Genomic DNA, 19546 nt, shown 5'->3' with positions numbered 1-19546 from the left:
GGTGAATGTGGGTTCTGTGTTCAAACTTGATACAAATCAATGTTTTGATGAATGTCGGGTTTATACAGACAAGACCAACACATCACCTGCAGGTGCATCCTCCATCTCAGCATCGTGGTGGAATGGGATCTCAGGTGGTTCTGGTGCCTTCTTCCACGTCCAGATACCCGCTCTGTTCGGTAGGATCCCACACTGCTTCAGGAGCCTCTCACCAAATATAGCATTCCAGCCTCTGGCGGTCTTCAAGGTCTCTGTTGCCGTAGGCACTCCAAATCTATGCAGAATCTTCTGCACCAGAAATGCAAAAGGCAATTCAGCCTTCTTTGACTTGGATGCCTTCCACATCAGTATGCATATGTAATGCCTCCAGTTCACCTGCTGACTGTGAAGGAGGGCCCACAGGATGACAAAGTCCCCTTCCAGCACCTTTGAGTGATTATGCGGGCGCTGGAAAATAATATGTGTCACCACATAATGAAGAATGCGAGCAGAAACTGACAAGTTGCTAACAGGATAATGAGCAAAATGACCGGGCTCAGCGTCTGCCCTCCTAGTCTCTGTAACAATGGTCTCCCGGTTATAATCACCAAATATATGATGGTTGTCTCCATCATATAGTGCTGCTCCTGTGACACCATCAAAATCGAACCCCAGTGGCTCCGTCCAGATAGGAGCAGTCATGATGATATCAACCCCGCAGACACGGGAAGTCAGCTCGCCTTGCGAGTAGCCAAGGTTCTGGTAGAAGGCTCTTACCATAACCTCCGAGTATGGGCACCGCATCTCCGCCAGGTGAAGTAAATGTGTCTGCTCAAAAAGCGGCACAATGTCAAAACGCTCTAGGTTGAAGAATGCCGAATCCAGTGATTTCGGTTCGCAGATCTTCCGGGTCATGAAAAACTTCACGAACTTCTCGTGTGAAGGAATGTCATCCTCAAACAAATATCCGAACGTCAAGTCCGGAGCCTAACTCGAAGCAGCCTGGGGCTGAGAGGATGACGACCCATCGTGACGACTCTTGGTTCTTCTCTCGGAATGGGTCACTTGCAGCTTTGAAACGCGTCGAGAGGTCATTGTGTCACACTATTAAACTGAAAAAATAACCAAAATCAGAAATTAGATACATGTTAGGGTTAGGGTTAGGGTTAGGGTTAGATTCAGGGTTAGGGTTAGGGTTAGGGTAAGCGTATGACATACAAATTGATAAAATAATTCGGACAAAATCAAATGATATAAACGAAAATACAATGAATCAGAACAGAAATCATAACATAATTGAAAAAACTAAAAAAAAAAATGCACCTTTGATCGATTTCAATCGGTAGAAGGCAGAGAGGTTGCAAGGTCCGCGAATGATGATCACAAACAAGACGAATTAGTGCAAGATTATGCCTGAAATCGCTCAAGATGACACTCCTCCAACAGCTCTACTCGGGTACCCCTTTTGTGGGTTTTCGAAATGGGGCTGCTGGGGTATTTTAAAACCCTACCGTCGATGTTTACCCGGGTACACTGCTCCTTACCCGGGTAAATAATTCAAACATTTTCCCAGATTCAAGAACTCTACCCGGGTACACCCCTACATACTCGGGTAGATAAAAAGTTTCAAAATTTACCCGGGTAGGTAATGGTGTACCCGGGTAGGCTTCGTGGTCAACGGTCAAACAGGGGCAGATTGGTGTTATGTTTGTTGGGGAGGGTAAATTTTTGAAATAGTTTTGAATGAAGGGGAATTTGGTAATTAATTATTAATTAAGGGGCATAAGGGTCAAAAAGCCCACATATAAAAGTATATGGAGTCTATATTTTTTTCTCTTTATCTTCTTTTTATATTAGTCTATATAAATCTCATATATATATATATATATATATATATATATATATATATGAGTTCGCTTTTTCTACTGTCAATGTAGATAAGTTATCTATATTGAGTTCAAAACGACGTCGTTTTTCAGACGGAAATTAAGATATTTTTGTAATTATAATTTATTTCAGGGTTATAATAGTCTTTTTTATTATAATTTTATAATTTTTTAATTCAAAACGACATCGTTTTGGGAGCGAATGTAGATAACTTATCTACGTTCACTTTAGAAACGTTAAACGTATATATATATACATATATATTTTGTATATGTTTTGATAAACATTATGAAATAATTTTAGAAATTTTAAACCCAAAAATAAAATTAGGGCACGGAAAAGTCGTTTTAAAAAATAAAAATCGCAGAATAAACTAATTTATATACGGAATTCATGAACAGAAGCAAGCTTTCCCCAGGCTGTCGAGCATCTCGGTCACTCAAACGCCGTTAGGAAGTACACCAGCTGGCCGTAATTGATGGTTAGAGTTAAAGGTGAGGATATTCTTCGAAAAAAATGCTTAATACTTTAAGATGCATATGTTATGACTATTTAATAAGAGATTAAATCATTTAGCTTTGGTCTTATGGATCGCTCTGTGCTTGCGAAACCCAACCAGATTTTGTCGTGTCAAGTTTCTGAACATTTGCAGTTAGAACTGATTTTTTAGGATCAGTAATTGATCTCAATTGCTTTAGAATGAGGCATACTTTTGAGCTATTCAATTTTGTAGGCTTAAGACTTTTGTTAGCATAGACATAGGGCTTAATGTTTTAGTGACTGTTGACCGTATGATTGATTACTTGATTAGCATGACCATTATAGAACCTATATAGCATCTCCATGTGTAAAACTAGCTGAGCAATTTGCACCGAGTAAAATTGTTGCCTTAGTATTCTTGATTTTACGTTTTTTTATTTTAACATACATTCATTGATGACTAATAGTATCTAGTACTTTGATTATGCAGACCATGAATGAAGTTTTTGAGCATTATGGAGATCCTGTACATATTAAGCTGACGCATAATTTGATGAGGTTTATTGCTGAAGGAATTGGAGAGGACGATGCTGCTTGTAGATAATCAGTTGAGATCATCTGCTGTAGGTTGTTTTGATGGTTGCATTGGTTTTTTAATATGTCCACCACATAATTGCTTATGTTTTGTAGGAATATATCTCAACAGCAATATAACCACATAATTGGTTATGAAATAAATCTTAGATATAAGGAAAATCTCATAGAAGATAGGAAGACAATTAGTTTTACGAGTGTTTTTGGCTGAGAATCTTTCTCAGATTTTAAGGGCTAGTCCCTTGGCAAGAGAGTGCTCTTGTATTCTTTCTTTACTTTAATAAAGAAAATCTTCCTTTTTCTTGTTTTTTTTTTTTTTTTTTTTTTTTTTTGATAACATCCTTTTTCTTGTTTTTATTTATTCTAGCACTTGAATTCCTAGATCAGAACGGTACCATGTTTCCTCAAGAGACATTGTTTCAATGCCTGAGGCATTGTATTCTAGGGAGACCTACTCTATCTCATCAGTGGATGGATCATCAGAGCTTAAGCTATGGCTTGATGGTGTTCAGAAGAAGTGGGGTAGGCTAACTTATTCGTCACGAATGGGGCAACTCAGATGGATGTTGCAATAGCTGCCAATTCGTGATAGTTGAGATTCAAGAAAGACACAGATTGAGATTTCCCCAGAAAAGCAGAAGCTTGCTGCTTCATTGTTTGGTGGTTCAACTAAACCTGAGAAAAGATCATCCACTAGTCACAAGGTTCCAAAAGCTAGTGCTAATGTTGTAGTAGGATCTCAGGGATCAAGGGCTGCAGTTGTACCAAGTGAAGTAGATGTGGAGAAAACAATTCATCTACCTCCTCCTGATTTGCTTGACTTGGGTGAATCAGCTGTTACTGCGGCTTCTCCATCTGTGGACCCCTTCAAGCAATCAGAAGGACTTCTTGAGCCAAGTGTTAGTTGTACAACAAATCATAAAGTAAATGTTGCTACAAATGCGCCTGATATTATGGCACTCTATCCAGAGACTACTGCAAGTGGGCAAAGTGGCAGTGGTGGCTATTCTATCCTTGTGAGTGGGGATAATGTAAATCTTTTATTGAGTTGTTGAATGCATCTGTTAGAGCTACTGAGTTGTCAAATGCAGCTGTTATAGGTAATAGTGGAGAAATGTAACACCCTCATTAGAAGAATATGCCTCTACAGCTACCGAAGTAAACCAGAAGAAATTAAAGAAAATATCAGAAAAGACAGAACTAGATACCTGACATTACATCCTACAGAAAGTCTGGTACAACCTCAAGGATCATGGCTTATCAGCTGGCCAGATGAGTCTGTCTCAAAAGATACACATACATCTATTCAAATGATCACCTCTTACATCCACTTATACTACTATGTACATACATATCTACAACAAAAATAGTAGTGGAAGCGTCACAACAGTGAAGAGAACCTTGTGGAGGGAGGCTTGAGAGACCAGAGGAGAGAAACAAGACACCTGGCCATGGGAGGATAATCATTTTGAAATGGACTGGTTTGTGCAGCCATACGGAAGTAATTGGGTTATGCATATTAGCTTTAGGAGGGAACACATAAAGATCGTCTTGTTCTGGTTCTGATGGGTGTAGTAGACTTTCTTTTTTCGCATATGATGTTATAATACACTTTCTGCCGGATATAATGTGATCTATCTAGTTGGTGTCTTTTTTGATATTTTCTTTAATTTATTCTGGTTTACTTCAGCAGCTGTAGAGGCATATTCTCCGAATATGGTATTACAAGAAACAATTGTGATGCCTTTGTCTCAATCTATGAAGGGTCGAAATGCTAAAGATTCTTTGGAGAAGGATGCATTAGTTGGGCAGATGCTTGAGGACAGTTGGCTATCTGATATATGCAAAATTGAATGATATAAATTTTGAGCCAATGGAGTGACTCGACATCCAAGAATGATGGCAGAACCAGGTAAAGACTATACTCATTGCAGAATAGTTTTTGTAGCAATTGAATGCACAAGGTTTTCCTTGCTACATCCAAGTTTTGGTCCACTCTGGACTTTAAGGAAGGTTAATGTTATGCACGGTCATGTCCTTGCCCTGTACTCTTCATAGGAAGTTCCGCGTCATCTTTGTTGTTATACCAAAGTTCTATTTTTTTTCCTTTAAATATTTCTGTGCTTTTTTCTATATCCATATAATGTTTTTTCAACAATGAGAAGCTTGATACTGCGGTTAATAATATCAGTTTGATGCGTATGACATTTGTTCTCACTAATAATTTTAGAGGGATAATGAGGATAGGTTCATCTGTTCTTTTGTTGCCTTCGCCTTGTGGTTGTGTTTTGAATATTGTTTATGCTATCCACGCCATTAATTTTATTGCTTTTAATTCGTTTTCATTTTAACATTTTTGTAACATTTTTGTATTATCATGTGTTGTCACATTTGGAGTGGTATTGCACGAGAGATTGTAGTGATATTCAAGTATGATGAAGTCCTACATTGGTCGGTAATAGTCGAAGTGAAGACTAAGAATCTATGAACCTAATGCTTTAATGTTTTGGATTTAGACATGTTTTTGGGCCGACTTGATGCAATATAACAAATCAGTGACCCACTGGTTGAACCATTAATCCATTGACCTGGTATCTTAACCGAGTCAGTGACCGGTCGAGATTTAATAACATTGTAATAAAAAAAGAAAGAATCAGTTTTAGATGATTCAAAATTGAACACTTCATGCCCTATGCAGGTAATCTTTACGTAAATGTTAGGATATTTTTCTCTTGGGAGTTAGAAGCCCATCGAACTAGACTAAAATTTAGTGTGCTTATGTTGGGCTAAGGAAGAAAGCTTGCTTTCTAGACACTAAGGTGGTGTTTGGTATAGGTTTTTTGAGAGGATACCCAGGCATCTGAGAGTGGTATTATGTGTTGTCCATGTTTGGTAAAAGAGAATACAAAATTTGCCTACCAAACTTAGTTGCCCAGTCTTTCAGGATTGTGTGGAAAAATGGTCAAAAAATATTGTGTAAGATACCCACTTCTCATGTGGTATTTCATGATAATCGGCTAAATGAGGGATAGAGGACGAAGGACCGGACAAATATACCCTCTCCTAACCTAGCGTGAAAGTGAGTATTTCCATTACCAAATGTGTGTGCTATCACTGCAAGAACTCGCTTTTCCGTTTCTAGGTTGCACAAGATCTCCAAACGGTCATCGCAAGTGGTTTTGCATGTTCTAAACCACACACTGAATCCAAATGGAAGCCCATATAATGCAAATCCACCTAGTCCAAATGGATGGTTCTTGATTATGTGATTAAGCTGCTGACGATTTGGCTTGTGGTCAAGTTTACAAGCACCGGTCTGACATTGAATCAACTATACAAAGTTCTTTTTTCTCCTGTTTATTTGAAATATTTTCAATATTTTTCTCTCGTCGTAGTATTGAGTTACAACATATTTCCTGGCCTCATGTGCCTCAGCAGATCTGCACTTGTCATTATCCAGTTTTTAATATTACAAGCAAAATTTTATCTATGAAGTATACAAGATTAGACAATCTGTCGTGGAATTCGACTATTCCCTGTTGCCTAATTCTCCTTCAAGTTAATTTTTGGAAATTCTTCAAGAGCATCTCTTTTTACATATGTAGAAGGGAATCCACTTGAAAGTTTGTATAAGATATTGCCTCCTTCTTCATAATTGGAATTGAAGAGCCATGTTGCACAACGATTACTTTATTAGGCAATAGTAGTTGTGATTCAAATATTAAGGGTTATTTCATAATTTGAACTTATTTCCCATCAATTTTTTATTTCCAATCAAACATAGACTCAGTAAATTTAACCCAATTTTTTCGGTAGAATTTCGGCCAACCAAACAATTTTTTTTTGACTTTCCTATCAAACTCATTTTTCCATCAAATTTCTAGTAATTGTATTTTTCTGGTAAAAAAAATTTCTCCTTTACTAAACGTCCTCTAAATCAGTAAATCATAATCGTGGATTTAAGAGTAGCAGCCATACTGGAATCCAAAACATGACCATCTTAAATGATGAAATAATGGCAGATTTTATAGATTTGCAAATTCTGAACATTCTGAGTGTATTTGGAACTTTAATTATGGAATGAAATCCAAATGAATTTTATATTAGCCTCTTTTTTATTATTTTTATTAGAGTGGTGCAAGCAGCTGAGTAGGGGAGAAGCAAATGCAACTAGGCAGAACATCAAATCTTCACCCAAATCTTAAATACTTGGGTGGATGCTAATTAAATTAGAAACTAGTTTGTTGAAAAACTTGATAACACAGCTCGGAGACGTAAGTTTGAAAGTGGCTGAACTTTTTGCTTTTCACTCGTTAGGGAGAGAAACATAATCATATGATTTGCACCCAATTGTAGATCCTTAAAGAAAGTAGACAAGTCTTCTCCGGTTCATACGCTGTTGAGAAGGTGGAAATTCTCCGAACTTCCTATATTACTCGGCTAACAGTGGTGATGGGATCCATTACGTATAACCCGTCTAGCACATCATATCTTACGAATTGACGACGGTTTATCCTCTAACGGACATTTGCATGCTTTCATGTTGTTATAAAGCTTCTGACAATTCAAATACTCACAAGGCAATCTTAGCAAAGGACTATCTTTGCATAGGATCATTCTTATGGCCTCCCAACACGTTCTATGGTTTAAAATGCAGCGGAAAGCAAAGGAGCTTTTGTCATCCTCAGTTGTTGCTTGAGTATTGTATTTGTAAACCTCTACTTACGTGACACTGACAATCGATCGCCTTTTGCAAAAGTGCCAGAGTGTGAATATCTCCATGGCGAAAGGAACCTAACAAGAAAGGTACATTAACAAATAACATAAACAGGAAAGATGGTTTTGGTGTTGTAGCTGAAGTGGAAACCAATACTAAACGTGTCTCTTGTTTCTTCCACCACTTTTGCTTCTCTTGAGCCAACTGCTAGTGCGCTAGGTATTCCACATATCACTGTTGCGGCTACACCACGTCATATTAGCATTATTGCTTTAGTACAGAGTTACTAACCCCACTACTCATTTCAGAGTCCACCATAACACGGGACCATATTTGCAACGTTTTCAGGTAATGCAGATTTTATCCCTGAAGACTCTTCAACCTTATACTTGGCAACTGTCACTATTAGCAAAGAACGTTTAAACATGTTTCTTGTTTATACATCTAGAGAAAATTCAGAGCACCTGTGTGTAGAATTGGTCCATAGTTGATAGGATGCATACATCTACACTAGAATTAATTTATAAAAATAGTGAATCTTTATCATGAAAAACTCTTCAACTTTGAAGTTAAAAACAGAGACTTTCAATTTAGTTCTGCAATTCGATGACATTCAAATAATTGAAATTTCAAACAACTTAGTAATAATACTTGTTAGCTCAGTAGGCTTTCACAACGTGGAGATATGGACTTCCAAGAATAGGACTATCTCGAAGAGAAGAATGTTAGCATCCTCGATGTTCTGTCTTCTGCATTCAAACCTGTTGCTATTTTTTTCTTTCAAGTTTCAACTACCGCATCCTTTTGGTATTGATCTTGGTTTATTCTATTATTATTTTTTTTTGAGATATTTCAATCGTTTCATAGCTTCGTGACTAGTCTGATTCGGGGCGGATCTCGGAATTAAAGCTTTAAACCTCTCCTAAAAACGATACTGAAAAAGATCGAACACTGAGTTCCCTAACCAACTGAGTTAACATGGTTTGGTTATTCTATGATTTTCAGTTGTGGTAATGAAATATCTATGGCAAATAAAGAAAAGTCAAACTTGGTATTACTTTTAACCCGTGTTTAAAAACTCGGCCCGGCCATCGATACGGCCGAGGTCAGGGGTCATGGAGTCACAGGTTCAACCGGAGGGTCACAGATCACTATGTTGATCCGGTTTTATATATTAAAAAAATATAAATATATATATCATATATAAAAATATTAAAAACAAACCACCAATCATCAAAGATTCAAAATATACTTAACATAATTCACTAATTACAACCACAAGTCAATATTACACAACCTAATTAAAGTATCAAGATACAAAAGTACAAAACTTATATTTTAATGGGATCAATACGCTGACTCGGTTCCGCCTCTTTGGAGAAGGTCCTGACAAAAGAAAATTTAAAAGAAGTAAGAATGATTTTTTGTTTTCCATCAACGACTGTAAGGATTTCATTTGAATAAATAAAATTCTTACATTTTTTAGAAGATGCACGTCTGCGAGGTGAAGATTGAAGACATATAAGTCACTGGGAGAGAAGAGAACGATTAGATTTAGGTTTGCAAGAATTTTTATTTTATTTTTTTAATAAAACAAAGTTGTTTTATGGGAAATTTTTTAAAAAAAAAAACATGCAGTGACCCCCTCTGACCCGGGAGTCACTGAAACCCGGTCGGGTTTTGGGGTCGGGGAGTCGATGTGCATATAGGGTCCAACTTGTGACCCCAACCCTCAGAAGGGAGGGGTCAGGGTTGACCCGGGTCAACCGGAGGCGGGGTGAGATTTTAAAACACTGCTTTTAAGGGAAATCATATTCTTATGTTGCATGAAATTGATCTCTCATGTTATTCTCACTTCGGAAAATATTTCGAAAGATGTACCTTTCTTTTTTCTAAAAATTGGTGGGACCCACTTTATTTATCTCTTAACATGAGAGAACTTCTCTCATACTACATCAGAAAAGTAATCCCCTACTTTTAAACCATAATCTTCTTGAAGATACTAAAATTTGTTTTTTTTATTAACAGTTACATGATTTAAACTCCAGAGTCTTTACCACAATTGCATCAAAGTTAAAAGAATAATGATGTAAAGTAGTTAGTTAAATTCATTTTCTTTTTTCTTTTTTCTTTTTGAAAAAATCTTGCTAGTTTATAATCTCCATAAACTCTGCAACTAAAAGATGCATTATTGTAAAAAATATCCAACCTTTATTCTTGGATATTCGGTCTTTTCGTTATGCTTCTCTAATTCGTTAACATTCAAATAGTTGAATACTGAACTTAACGCCAATTTTGAATTATTTTTTTTAGATTTGACTTCGTACACAGTCTCACCTAAATTAGAAGGACTATGGTCTCAAACAGTTAGATAGTTGGATTCATTTAACCTCAAAAATCAAGAGACAAGAAAATATCGATACATTGACTATCCAATTAACATTTATATGTATATGCTATATCCATCCCAGGTATGGCAGAACTAATATCTGTACAAACTAGAAAAGAATCATTATGTATAGCTGTCATGGATTTGAAATCTGCATTTGAAATATCTATCAACATCTTACAATTAAGTCATAACAACATCAAAGAACACATATGTGACACCTGTGCTCTTGTTATCTGAGATGCTGAGCTCTCAGTCAGCAATTTTGGCTAAGATTTTAGAAACATGTGGCAAAGTCCTAATATGTACAAATTCTTTTTCAGATTTTGGAAAGATGGTTTCTAAGGATAAGGACAAATGATAGGAATTCAATCACTTCATAAAGTTGTATGCAATCGTTTCTGCTTTTTGCCTTTTATCATTAATTGTGGGCTGGTGTATTGTCAGCCATTAGCTTCATTCTAAAGTATCATTTAGTTTAAGAATTTGATAATGCTATATTTGAAGAGAAAAAAAAAGGCACAAACAATTTCTCTATTAGACGTGCGAGAATGATTGCAGTTCTGCTCATGAATTATATATTTTGTATCTTCTTCACTTCTCTTACAAAGTGATGGAGTCATAAAGGGGTTAGGAGAGAAATCTGTCCCCTCAAGTTCATGCAAATCCTTATCTTTAATTATATTGAAATTTTGGATAAAAATAATGTAGTATAAACTCGTCCCTTGAAACTTAGTTTTTGAGTTTTCATTGTTATTAATCCTTTATTAAATTTGGCTACCTATTGAATTGACCCACTATTATATTATTTTGTTTAAATTAGTGTGAATTTTACTTTCTTAATCTTTTCTTATAATTATAATTTTCTAATATTTCAATCCTAAAACGACGTCGTTTTCGGAGTAAATGCAGATAACTTATATGCAGTAAATGCAGAAATATTTTTCTGATATAACATTCCCTGTGTATAATTTATTGTTTGTTATGTCACTAGAGATAAATTTATCTCCTACAATTCTAAAATTATTTCGTTTTGAGGGTTAAAAAAATTATTGAAGAGTATTTGGGTAATAATAAAAAAATTATCATAAAACCCCAAATTACGTCGTTTTATGATGAGAATGAAAAAAGCTATATTAGTCCTTTAACACAAAAAATAATACTATATAAAAATTATCATCAAATGATATGTTTTATATCACGCACAATTCTTTTATTTATTTTTTCACATCTTCAAGAAACTTCAATGGAAGTAACATTTTTGCAGTTTCTAATTTGTTGACAAAGAAAAAAAAATCCTATTTTGTAGGAAAACACCACAAAATATCTAAATCTATCATATTTTCGCCTCTGTAGCCCTCCCTTAAGTTTCCAACAACAATTGTAGTGATTCTTTGTTTCGACTTACTTATTTTTCAGCTTCGATTGGTTTTTTTTCCCCCCCTCCTCATATTGATAACTATTCAAGTTTTATAATTTTAGATACTTCACTATTTTTGTTTTTACAATATTTTTCTGTACTCTTTGAATGTCAAATAAAGACACTGTCCATTTTTCTACCCAAAAAAAAAAAAGACACTGTCCATTTGACTAGTATTTTGCCGCGGCCTTATTATGATTAGTGCATTTTTTTTACTTGAAATTTATCATTCAATTAAATGAATAAATTATAGGTTTAGTATGATAGTAATATTGTGATTCCAAAACAAACTAGATTCTCTCCAAAAATTAAAATAAAATAAAATTGAACACCATGAACATTTAAATTTCTAAATTCATAAATATATATAGTTTTTTGTTGAAAAACATATTACATGGTATTTTTAAAAACTTCAGTTTTATATTCTTTGACCTTGGCCTCTCAGAATTTTTCTGACTCTGATATTAATTGTCATTGAGTATTATTCAAGTTAGCTTAATTATACGTAATTAATTAATTATAATAAGATAATATTACATTGGAAACTATTCCTCTTGCGGTATTGTGGTTTGATTATACAGAAATTTGTAAATTTTGATTCACAAAATATTCATTAACAACTATGATACACTTAATATTGGCTTAGAAATATTTATGAATGCTTGCATGTATCATTTTGGGCTTTTTAGTTTATTTTTCTTCATAATTTAGGATTTTTCAATAATTGTCAGTTTTTTTTTTCTTTGATATTATTTGATTGTGCGTTATCTCTTTTGATTTTCATAATTCCTTTTATTTTGTTTTGCCTATTTAAGACATGAAGAACTCTATTGTTATTTAGTTTTTTTTTTTTGTTAAACAAAATTTAGAAAAGATAAATAGCTTTTCTCACAATCCTTCTGTTCAATCTTTTTTTTTTTTAGCCAATGGGGTACTGCAGAGGTATTATTTGGTAATCGGAGTTTTGGTTGTCATATAAATTGGTTGTCATATAAATGGCTGAACAAAACAACGACGGGCGAGGTCGAGGTCAAGGTCGAGGCAACGGCGATAGAGGACGTGGTAACAACCCTAACAACAATAACGAGCAACCTCACATTGACGCGCAAGATACAACATTGGCGGAAAAATATATGCGAATTCAGGAGTTTGAACAACTGCTTGCCCTAACACAGTTGAACGAGTCAAATGAAGAAAGGGAGTCTAAAAGATCGTCTCATGAGGAAGAAAGGAGCGAAAACCCATTCTAGAATCAGGGGCAACAAGGACAAAGTCGACTTGCCAATGTAACATCCCGAGTATTGACGAGGGCGGAGAGTGATCGCCGGTGTAAAGAGGTACGAACAAGGAACGTCTCTTGACAGGCTTCCAGTGGGGGGTAACATGCATGAATGAATCGAATCGACACCCGAAAGAGAGGGATTCCAAAGACTATGCAGGTATGAGACTGCACAATTTGGGATAGCTTATAAGAATTAATTGGTACTACCTATACTAACAAGATGCATCTTCTTTTCGGTAGCCCGGAACGGAAGAACTCCATAGTTAAGCGTGCTTGACTTGGAGCAATTCTGGGATGGGCGACCTCCTGGGAAGTTTTCCCAGGAAGTGTGCGAGTGAGGAAAAAGCACACTGAAAAGTCTCGTGTTAGTATGTGGGGATATTCATTGATTCTTGAAGCGGCCGGGCGTTACTAGTGGTATCAGAGCAGGGCCTCTCTTCCAGTACGGTGTGGTTCGAGGACGAACCAAGCGGAAGCTGGTGGGCATGTAACATCCCGAGCACTGACGAGGGCGGGGAGTGATCGCCGGTGCAAAAAGGCACAAACAAGGAGCGACTCCTGACATGCTTCCATTGGGGGGTTACATGCATGAATGAATCGAGTCGACACTCGAAAGAGAGGGATTCCAAAGACTGTGCAGGTATGAGACTGCACAATTTGGGATAAGCTTATAAGAATTAATTGGTACTACCTATATTAACAATATGCATCTTCTTTTTGGTAGCCCGGAACGAAAGAACTCCATAGTTAAGCGTGCTTGACTTGGAGCAATTCTAGGATGGGTGACCTTCTCGGAAGTTTTTCCAGGAAGTGTGCGAGTGAGGAAAAAGCACACTGAAAAGTCTCGTGTTAGTATGTGGGGATAGTCATTGATTCTTGAAGCGGCCTGGCGTTACAGGCAATCAATCCTTTTATTCCCAATAATGGGATGAAGATTGAGATCTCGAAATTTGAGGCATCCACCCATCCAAATGAGTTTATCAAATGGTTACACATCGTCGAAAGGTTGCTTGACATCAAAGGCTTGACAAAAGACCAGAAAGGTCAAATTGGTTGCTATCAAACTGAGAAAACATGCCTCAATTTGGTGGTAACACATTAAGAAGTAATGAACCAGAGAAGGGAAGTTGAAGTTCAAGAGTTGGAATAAGATGAAGAAACTGTTGAAACAAAAATTCTTAAACCAAGGAAGACTGGTGCAAGGAAGACTCTTTCTAACCTTAAACCAACAAGCAAAGAAGGATCAACCAGTGGTAGATCAGAAAAGATAGTGTTGTTGTGCAAAGATGTTTCAAGTGTCAGGGGATTAGACATTTCGCTACGCATTGTCCAAATTAGCAGATTGTGATGCTTATTGAAGCTTCAATCTATGATGAGGTCCTTGTTTATTATGAATCCAAAGAAGAGCATAACAATGATTATCCACTTTATGATGAGATCCTTATCTATGATGAATCTAATTGTGGATGCTCCAGTTTATGACGATTTCTCTATCTATGACAAGTATGATAGGGAGCAAGACGATGATAATCCAGAGGTAGAAGAAATCCTTTATAGTGATTTGGTAGAAATTCAATTAATAGAAATTCTAATATTTGTGACAAAGCTGAAATTCTACCCAAAGATGTCATAGAGAATGATTCTTCATTCAAGAAGTCTTTAGTTTGCAAGCAAAATTATGAACTTGGGCAATGCACATAACAAACTCGTGCTCCATGGAGATAATGATTTAGCTTTTGGTAAAAGTTTAATTGGATACAATCAGGGGCTATGGGACTTAATGTCACCTCAAGTAGAATTTCCTATGACGGATCACAGATGAGATTACTGAACCAAATTACAGGCAATAGTCTTTTTGAGATAATCTATGGGTTTTATCTACTTACTCCTTTAGAACTCGCATCATTTCTAGTCCCTAAGCAGTTTAGTTCAAATGCAGATAAATATACCAAGCATATCAAAAATTGCATTCATAAGTTCTACCCTTAATAAGGGAATTTAGTGATATTGTACCAGAAAAGTTGTCACCTGAGATATCACCTGAAGAAGTTGATATCAATGAAGACGAAGTAGATTCGAGGGCGAATCTTTTCCTAGCAGGAAAGGATGATGCACCTAAGATTAGCTTAAAAATATCCATACATGCTTACATGTGTCATTGAGTTTTTAAGGTTTATTCTACAGTTTATTGTTTTTCAATAATTGTCAGATTTTTTTTTGTTATTTCGTTTATTCTATTTGATTGCGCATAATCCTTTTTTATTCTATTTGGGTTTTATTTTTATTTTATTTTGTCTATTTAAGGCGAGGTCCAACTATTGTTATTTGATTGTTTTTTGGTTAAATAAAATTTTAGAAAAGAGAAATAGTTTTTTCCACCGTCCTTTTGTTCAGTGTTTCTTTCTGTTACCAAATAATGGTAGCTTAGTTAACGCTATGGAACTGAGCAGCTAAGAGTGAGGGTATGTATTCGATCTTTTTCAGTATCATCTTTAGGAGGAGTTTAAAACCTTAATCCTGTGATCCACCCCAAGTTGAACTAATCGCGAAACGATGAACCAATTAGAATATCTCCAAAAAAAAAAAAAAATGTTTCTTTCTGTTTAGCCAATGAAGTAATGCTTCGTTATTAAGCTAAGCGTTGCAAGTTAATGGCCCCTACAACCTACTGATTTCTTTCTCAATTTCAAAGGTAAAAACATCTAAAATCCATGAAATTAAGTCAACAGATTTTCTCTACCACTACCTCACACACACACACACAAAAACAGATTTAACCAGGAAAACTCTGGTTGCAAACAGCTTCTGAAATATGTTTCCTACTTAGTTTCACTTGCTGCGATTTCTTCAACAAGTGCAGTGTGGAATTAGATAACTATGATATGATCATGAGCAACTTTGGAAACACTACATGCATAGAATTCTGAAACCATAAAAGCAGTTTGTCTTGTTATAAATATAGAGACTATTAGGAACCACAACTTTCCTTCTTTGGATATATATATATTTGGATGGTAGCACCAACGGACTCGTTAAATATCAGAATTAGCAACAAGTGGGAGTACAGGACTATCAAAGGTTGAAAATAGATAGTAAAGTGAAAATATATGTTTTGATCTTAATTTGTTGTGCTAAGTTGAAAAGGTGAACACGATATTATGATTGTAAAACAGGTTTGTCCTTTTCTATATGATTGCACCAATATATTATTCTGAGTAAATATTAGGATATACTTCTTAAAAGGGTGTTCATATATGCTGAAACCTCTGCATGATTCAAAAGTTTAACAAAATCGTTGATTAATTGCTCAAATTAACCTGAGAAATTGATAGTTTTGATTTATATATTCAAATTAGGAATAAGAATAATTGGTTGAAGAAAAACGACAGAGGAGAGGAGCAACCATGCTAGGGGAGTATCTGCTAAATAATACTTTGTATGTTTAAAATGATATCTATTAAGATCTTAGGACATCTGAGTTTGATTGATATGTGTATTAGTCAAAATTTGAACCATTGAATGCATGTTTGGAAGATGGGATGCACGTATAATCACCACTACACTACAATTCTGCGGTGCCGTGATTCATTGGCACTCCTTTTTCTTTTTTCTTTTTTTCTAAGTAACTTCATTAAATAATAAAATATAAAATCAAGACATTTTATCTTGCATAATCTTAGTCTAATTTTCATCTCTTATTTATTTAAATCCTTATTGTTTCGCAGTTCATTCTCCAAACTGGCAAACAGACAAAGCAACTAGCAATAAAACCAAAATCAAATGAAGTACCTAAATTATAAGTAAGCTTTTCCACCCATGTAAAGGATTTGGTTAAGATATGTCAGATTCTTTTTTCGATAAGATTATGAAGTGTATTTACATCTTTTAGATGTTATACTAATTTCTACTCAGTCATTCACTCAATCCTAGACACATAGTTTGTGGTTTTTTTCTCCACATCTTTGCACCAAAATTTCACTTTATTATGGCCTTGCGGCATTCTTATGGATACAAAAACTAGTTAGTTGAATTCATCAATACAATATTTCGAGGACTTTTCCTCATATTTGACAAAGAAAAAAAGGTGATGAAATGAAAGGAACTTAATACTATCTGCTCCGGCTATGAAACCTCCTATATACACTTGACATCCCTTTTCGTATGTTATTCTCAAGACTACCCCTTTGGGTGTCTCTTGGCCAAAAAGAAAGGAAGAGTTTGTCTCCCTTGATATTGTTTATACATTTGCAACATGGTCTAGGTTTTTATCATTTTCTCGAGAAAGTGGAAACCAACTTTGAGAGCTATGAAGCCATTCTTTCCATATTTAGAAAGTTTCTATAAAACCAGGGTTGGTTTGGATCTGTCTTTTGTTTTGAGTAATATCTATTTGAGATATAATGTGATAGGCAAGCCATTCTGGGGAAGAGCAAAAGGGCCATACTGAATCCCATTCTTTGCACCCACCACAGACCACCTGCACCAAAAATAATTGCAACAACACTTAGAAACATTCTAAACTCCTACTTTTGGAATATGTCTCCCCTCAAAAAAAAAAAAAATTGCAATGAGACTGTTACTAGTAATCAAGTTTGCCAACCTGTACTTTGTGGTCAGATGATGTAGGAGGACTAAAATCTCCAATTTGGCTAATTCATTCCCAGGACATGCATGGATCCCACTTCCAAATGGCATAAAGGTATTGGGTTTTGGAGCAGCCTAGCAAATAATGATTAACAGAATCTGTCAAAGTCTGGACTTGGGGATCACACATGAATAAGGACAAAACTATAGCAGGTGGTAATGCATAATAATTTCTCAATAATTACCTCAAATCTTGAGGGATCAAATCTTTCAGGCTCTTTGAAGTTATCTGGACTGTGGTGTATGTTCCTAAAGAGTGGCAGTACTTTCCACCCTTTCGGTATAAGGTACCCTAAAGAAAACAATTACCAACACAAAAAATGTGAGCCTAAAGATAAAAAGGAAACGAGATCTTGAGGGATGATAAAACAAGAAAAAAGCAAGGTATCATATCAGATTTGGCTATTGACCTTGATATTCAACATCCTCTACTGCTTCTCTAAAAGTAAAGGACAAAATTGAGGCAACTCTGAGAGTCTCTTGTATAACCCTTGAAGTGATTGGCATCTTTTTGGCATCTTCCCAATTCAGACCCTTCTCTTCACCACTTTCTTCCTTGTTCTTCAATATGCACTCTTGCTCCTCCTGCAAATTCACAATTAATATAAAAAAGTGTTAAAACACAAACTAGCTCACTATTTTTATGCCATTAAATTTAAAAAAATTAACTTGATATTGAGTAATGATTATATAGGATAAAGGGTAGGACCCCAGAAACTTACAGTCACAGCTTGAAGGACAGTGGGGTTTTCACCAAGGTACTTGACAATCCACGTAAGCACACTGGCCGTGGTGTCACGAGCTGCAAATATGACACCGATTACATTATCTGCTATCTGTTCGTCGGTGAGACCCGATTTCTCACCCATGAATGAACCAAGCAAGTCCTTGTAATCTTGCTTCTTCTGCCTCCTGCTTGAGATTATTTGGGCCAAGATCTGTGCAAGCTCTTTCCTTGCCTTCATAGCCTTGTGGAACAGTGTCCCAGGAAGATTAATCGGCATTGAATTGTACCCTTTCTCAAGTGTGTAGTAACACTTCTTCAAACGCTCTCTGTATAGAATTTCATCCTTTCCAAAAATTGATAGCAGAGCAACATTGAAGGTGAACTGCAATACACCAAAAATTTGGAGAAAAAAAAAACCATTATTTACTTTATAAAATCAATATATAAATTATTAATCAACACCCCTTTAATTCATTTTTGTTTAATTTTTATTATTGGTATCAATTTTAAGTCGTTTTTTTTAAAAGAAAATGAACAGAGAGAAACAGGGGAACACTCTGTTTTGCTCTGGTTTGTTAGGGGCTCACCGTCTTCATTTCAAGAAAAGTGGTGATCAAACGGCCTTCCCATGATTTGAGACAATCTTGAGCAATGGATTCAATGTCATACACGATGTTTTTTATGGCTTCAGGCATGAAGGTACGAAGGACAAGCCTTCTCAAGTTAGCATGATACTCTCCTTGGTGAAAGAAGATAGCTTGTTTTCCCAACATCCTCTCTTTGCTTGCTGGGAATGTTGGCTTGAATAGTTGAGCCTTGTTCAGCACAAACTTTGCAGCCTCAGGGCTTGAAATCATCACACAGGGACAACCCAGAATGTGGGACTTGAACATAGAGCCATACCTATATAAGAAAAATTCAAAGTCCAAGTGCATATGTAAGTAAGTGAATTTGTCCATGAACTAGTTGAAAATGTTATTGGAAAGTGAAAAAATTGACATGAACCTTTTTATTTTTGTGGCAAAGAAAACACTTGGGTCTTGAGAATACATTTGAAAGGTTTCTCCTACGTAAGGCCAACCCATGGAACCAGGTGGGAGTGGCAAGTCACGGCGTTTTGAGACAAAGAATATCCTGAATAGAACAATAAAAAGAAAAGAAGCAAACAAGCAAAACATGATGCTTAGTTCCATTTTTTGTTTTTGTTTTTTTGGGCTAGTGGGAGTGGCTTGTTATAGGTGAAGGATAATGAAGAAGTGGAAGAAGAAGGTGTGTGACAAAACAAGTGCAACATTTGAGGTATTTATAGGCTGTTTTGAGTTAAATGAGAGTGAAAGAATAGGAAACAAGGAAGAGAGTGGGAAGGAGGGAAAAAGAACTGAGGCTTTCAATTACAGCTCAATTTCCACACACGGAATCTCCCTCCA

General features: G+C 35.8%; 1 protein-coding gene and 1 long non-coding RNA gene across 3 annotated transcripts; one reads left to right on the top strand and one right to left on the bottom strand.

The window, feature by feature from the left end:
- The first annotated feature begins 2260 nt into the window (after positions 1 to 2260).
- On the top strand, positions 2261 to 5113 carry LOC133288074 (uncharacterized). 2 transcript variants are annotated; one of them, XR_009748324.1, is made up of 3 exons: positions 2261 to 2360; positions 2837 to 2969; positions 3308 to 5113. It is a non-coding gene; the product is annotated as an uncharacterized LOC133288074 (long non-coding RNA). The 2 variants fall into 2 exon arrangements; XR_009748323.1 differs by having other exon boundaries at positions 2837 to 2973.
- An 11989-nt stretch (positions 5114 to 17102) lies between these two features.
- LOC133288063 (abscisic acid 8'-hydroxylase CYP707A2-like) lies at positions 17103 to 19312 on the bottom strand. Its single transcript, XM_061485760.1, has 7 exons — positions 19125 to 19312; positions 18707 to 19022; positions 18115 to 18501; positions 17803 to 17977; positions 17578 to 17684; positions 17349 to 17467; positions 17103 to 17225 (listed from the first exon to the last, which is right to left on the bottom strand). Exons 1-7 carry the CDS (start codon positions 19310 to 19312, stop codon positions 17135 to 17137), a joined length of 1383 nt encoding a protein of 460 aa, XP_061341744.1. The 3' UTR covers positions 17103 to 17134.
- Positions 19313 to 19546: the final 234 nt, after the last annotated feature.

This window comes from Gastrolobium bilobum, unplaced genomic scaffold (genome assembly GCF_033153095.1).
Source record: "Gastrolobium bilobum isolate Gb01-03AN ecotype WA unplaced genomic scaffold, APGP_CSIRO_Gbil_v1 utg3205, whole genome shotgun sequence".
Lineage (NCBI taxonomy): Eukaryota > Viridiplantae > Streptophyta > Magnoliopsida > Fabales > Fabaceae > Gastrolobium > Gastrolobium bilobum.
This window is presented reverse-complemented; position numbering and strand designations above follow the sequence as displayed.

Bases quoted from the DNA above. Each gene is read 5' to 3' on its own strand.
- LOC133288063 (XM_061485760.1), bottom strand. From the start codon at position 19,312: ATGGAACTAAGCATCATGTTTTGCTTGTTTGCTTCTTTTCTTTTTATT. The intron at 18,502-18,706 runs GTGAGCCCCTAA...GGTGTATTGCAG, and splicing joins CTTTTCTTGAAATGAAGACG to TTCACCTTCAATGTTGCTCT. The intron at 17,685-17,802 runs GTCAATAGCCAA...TGTTTTCTTTAG, and splicing joins AGAGGATGTTGAATATCAAG to GGTACCTTATACCGAAAGGG.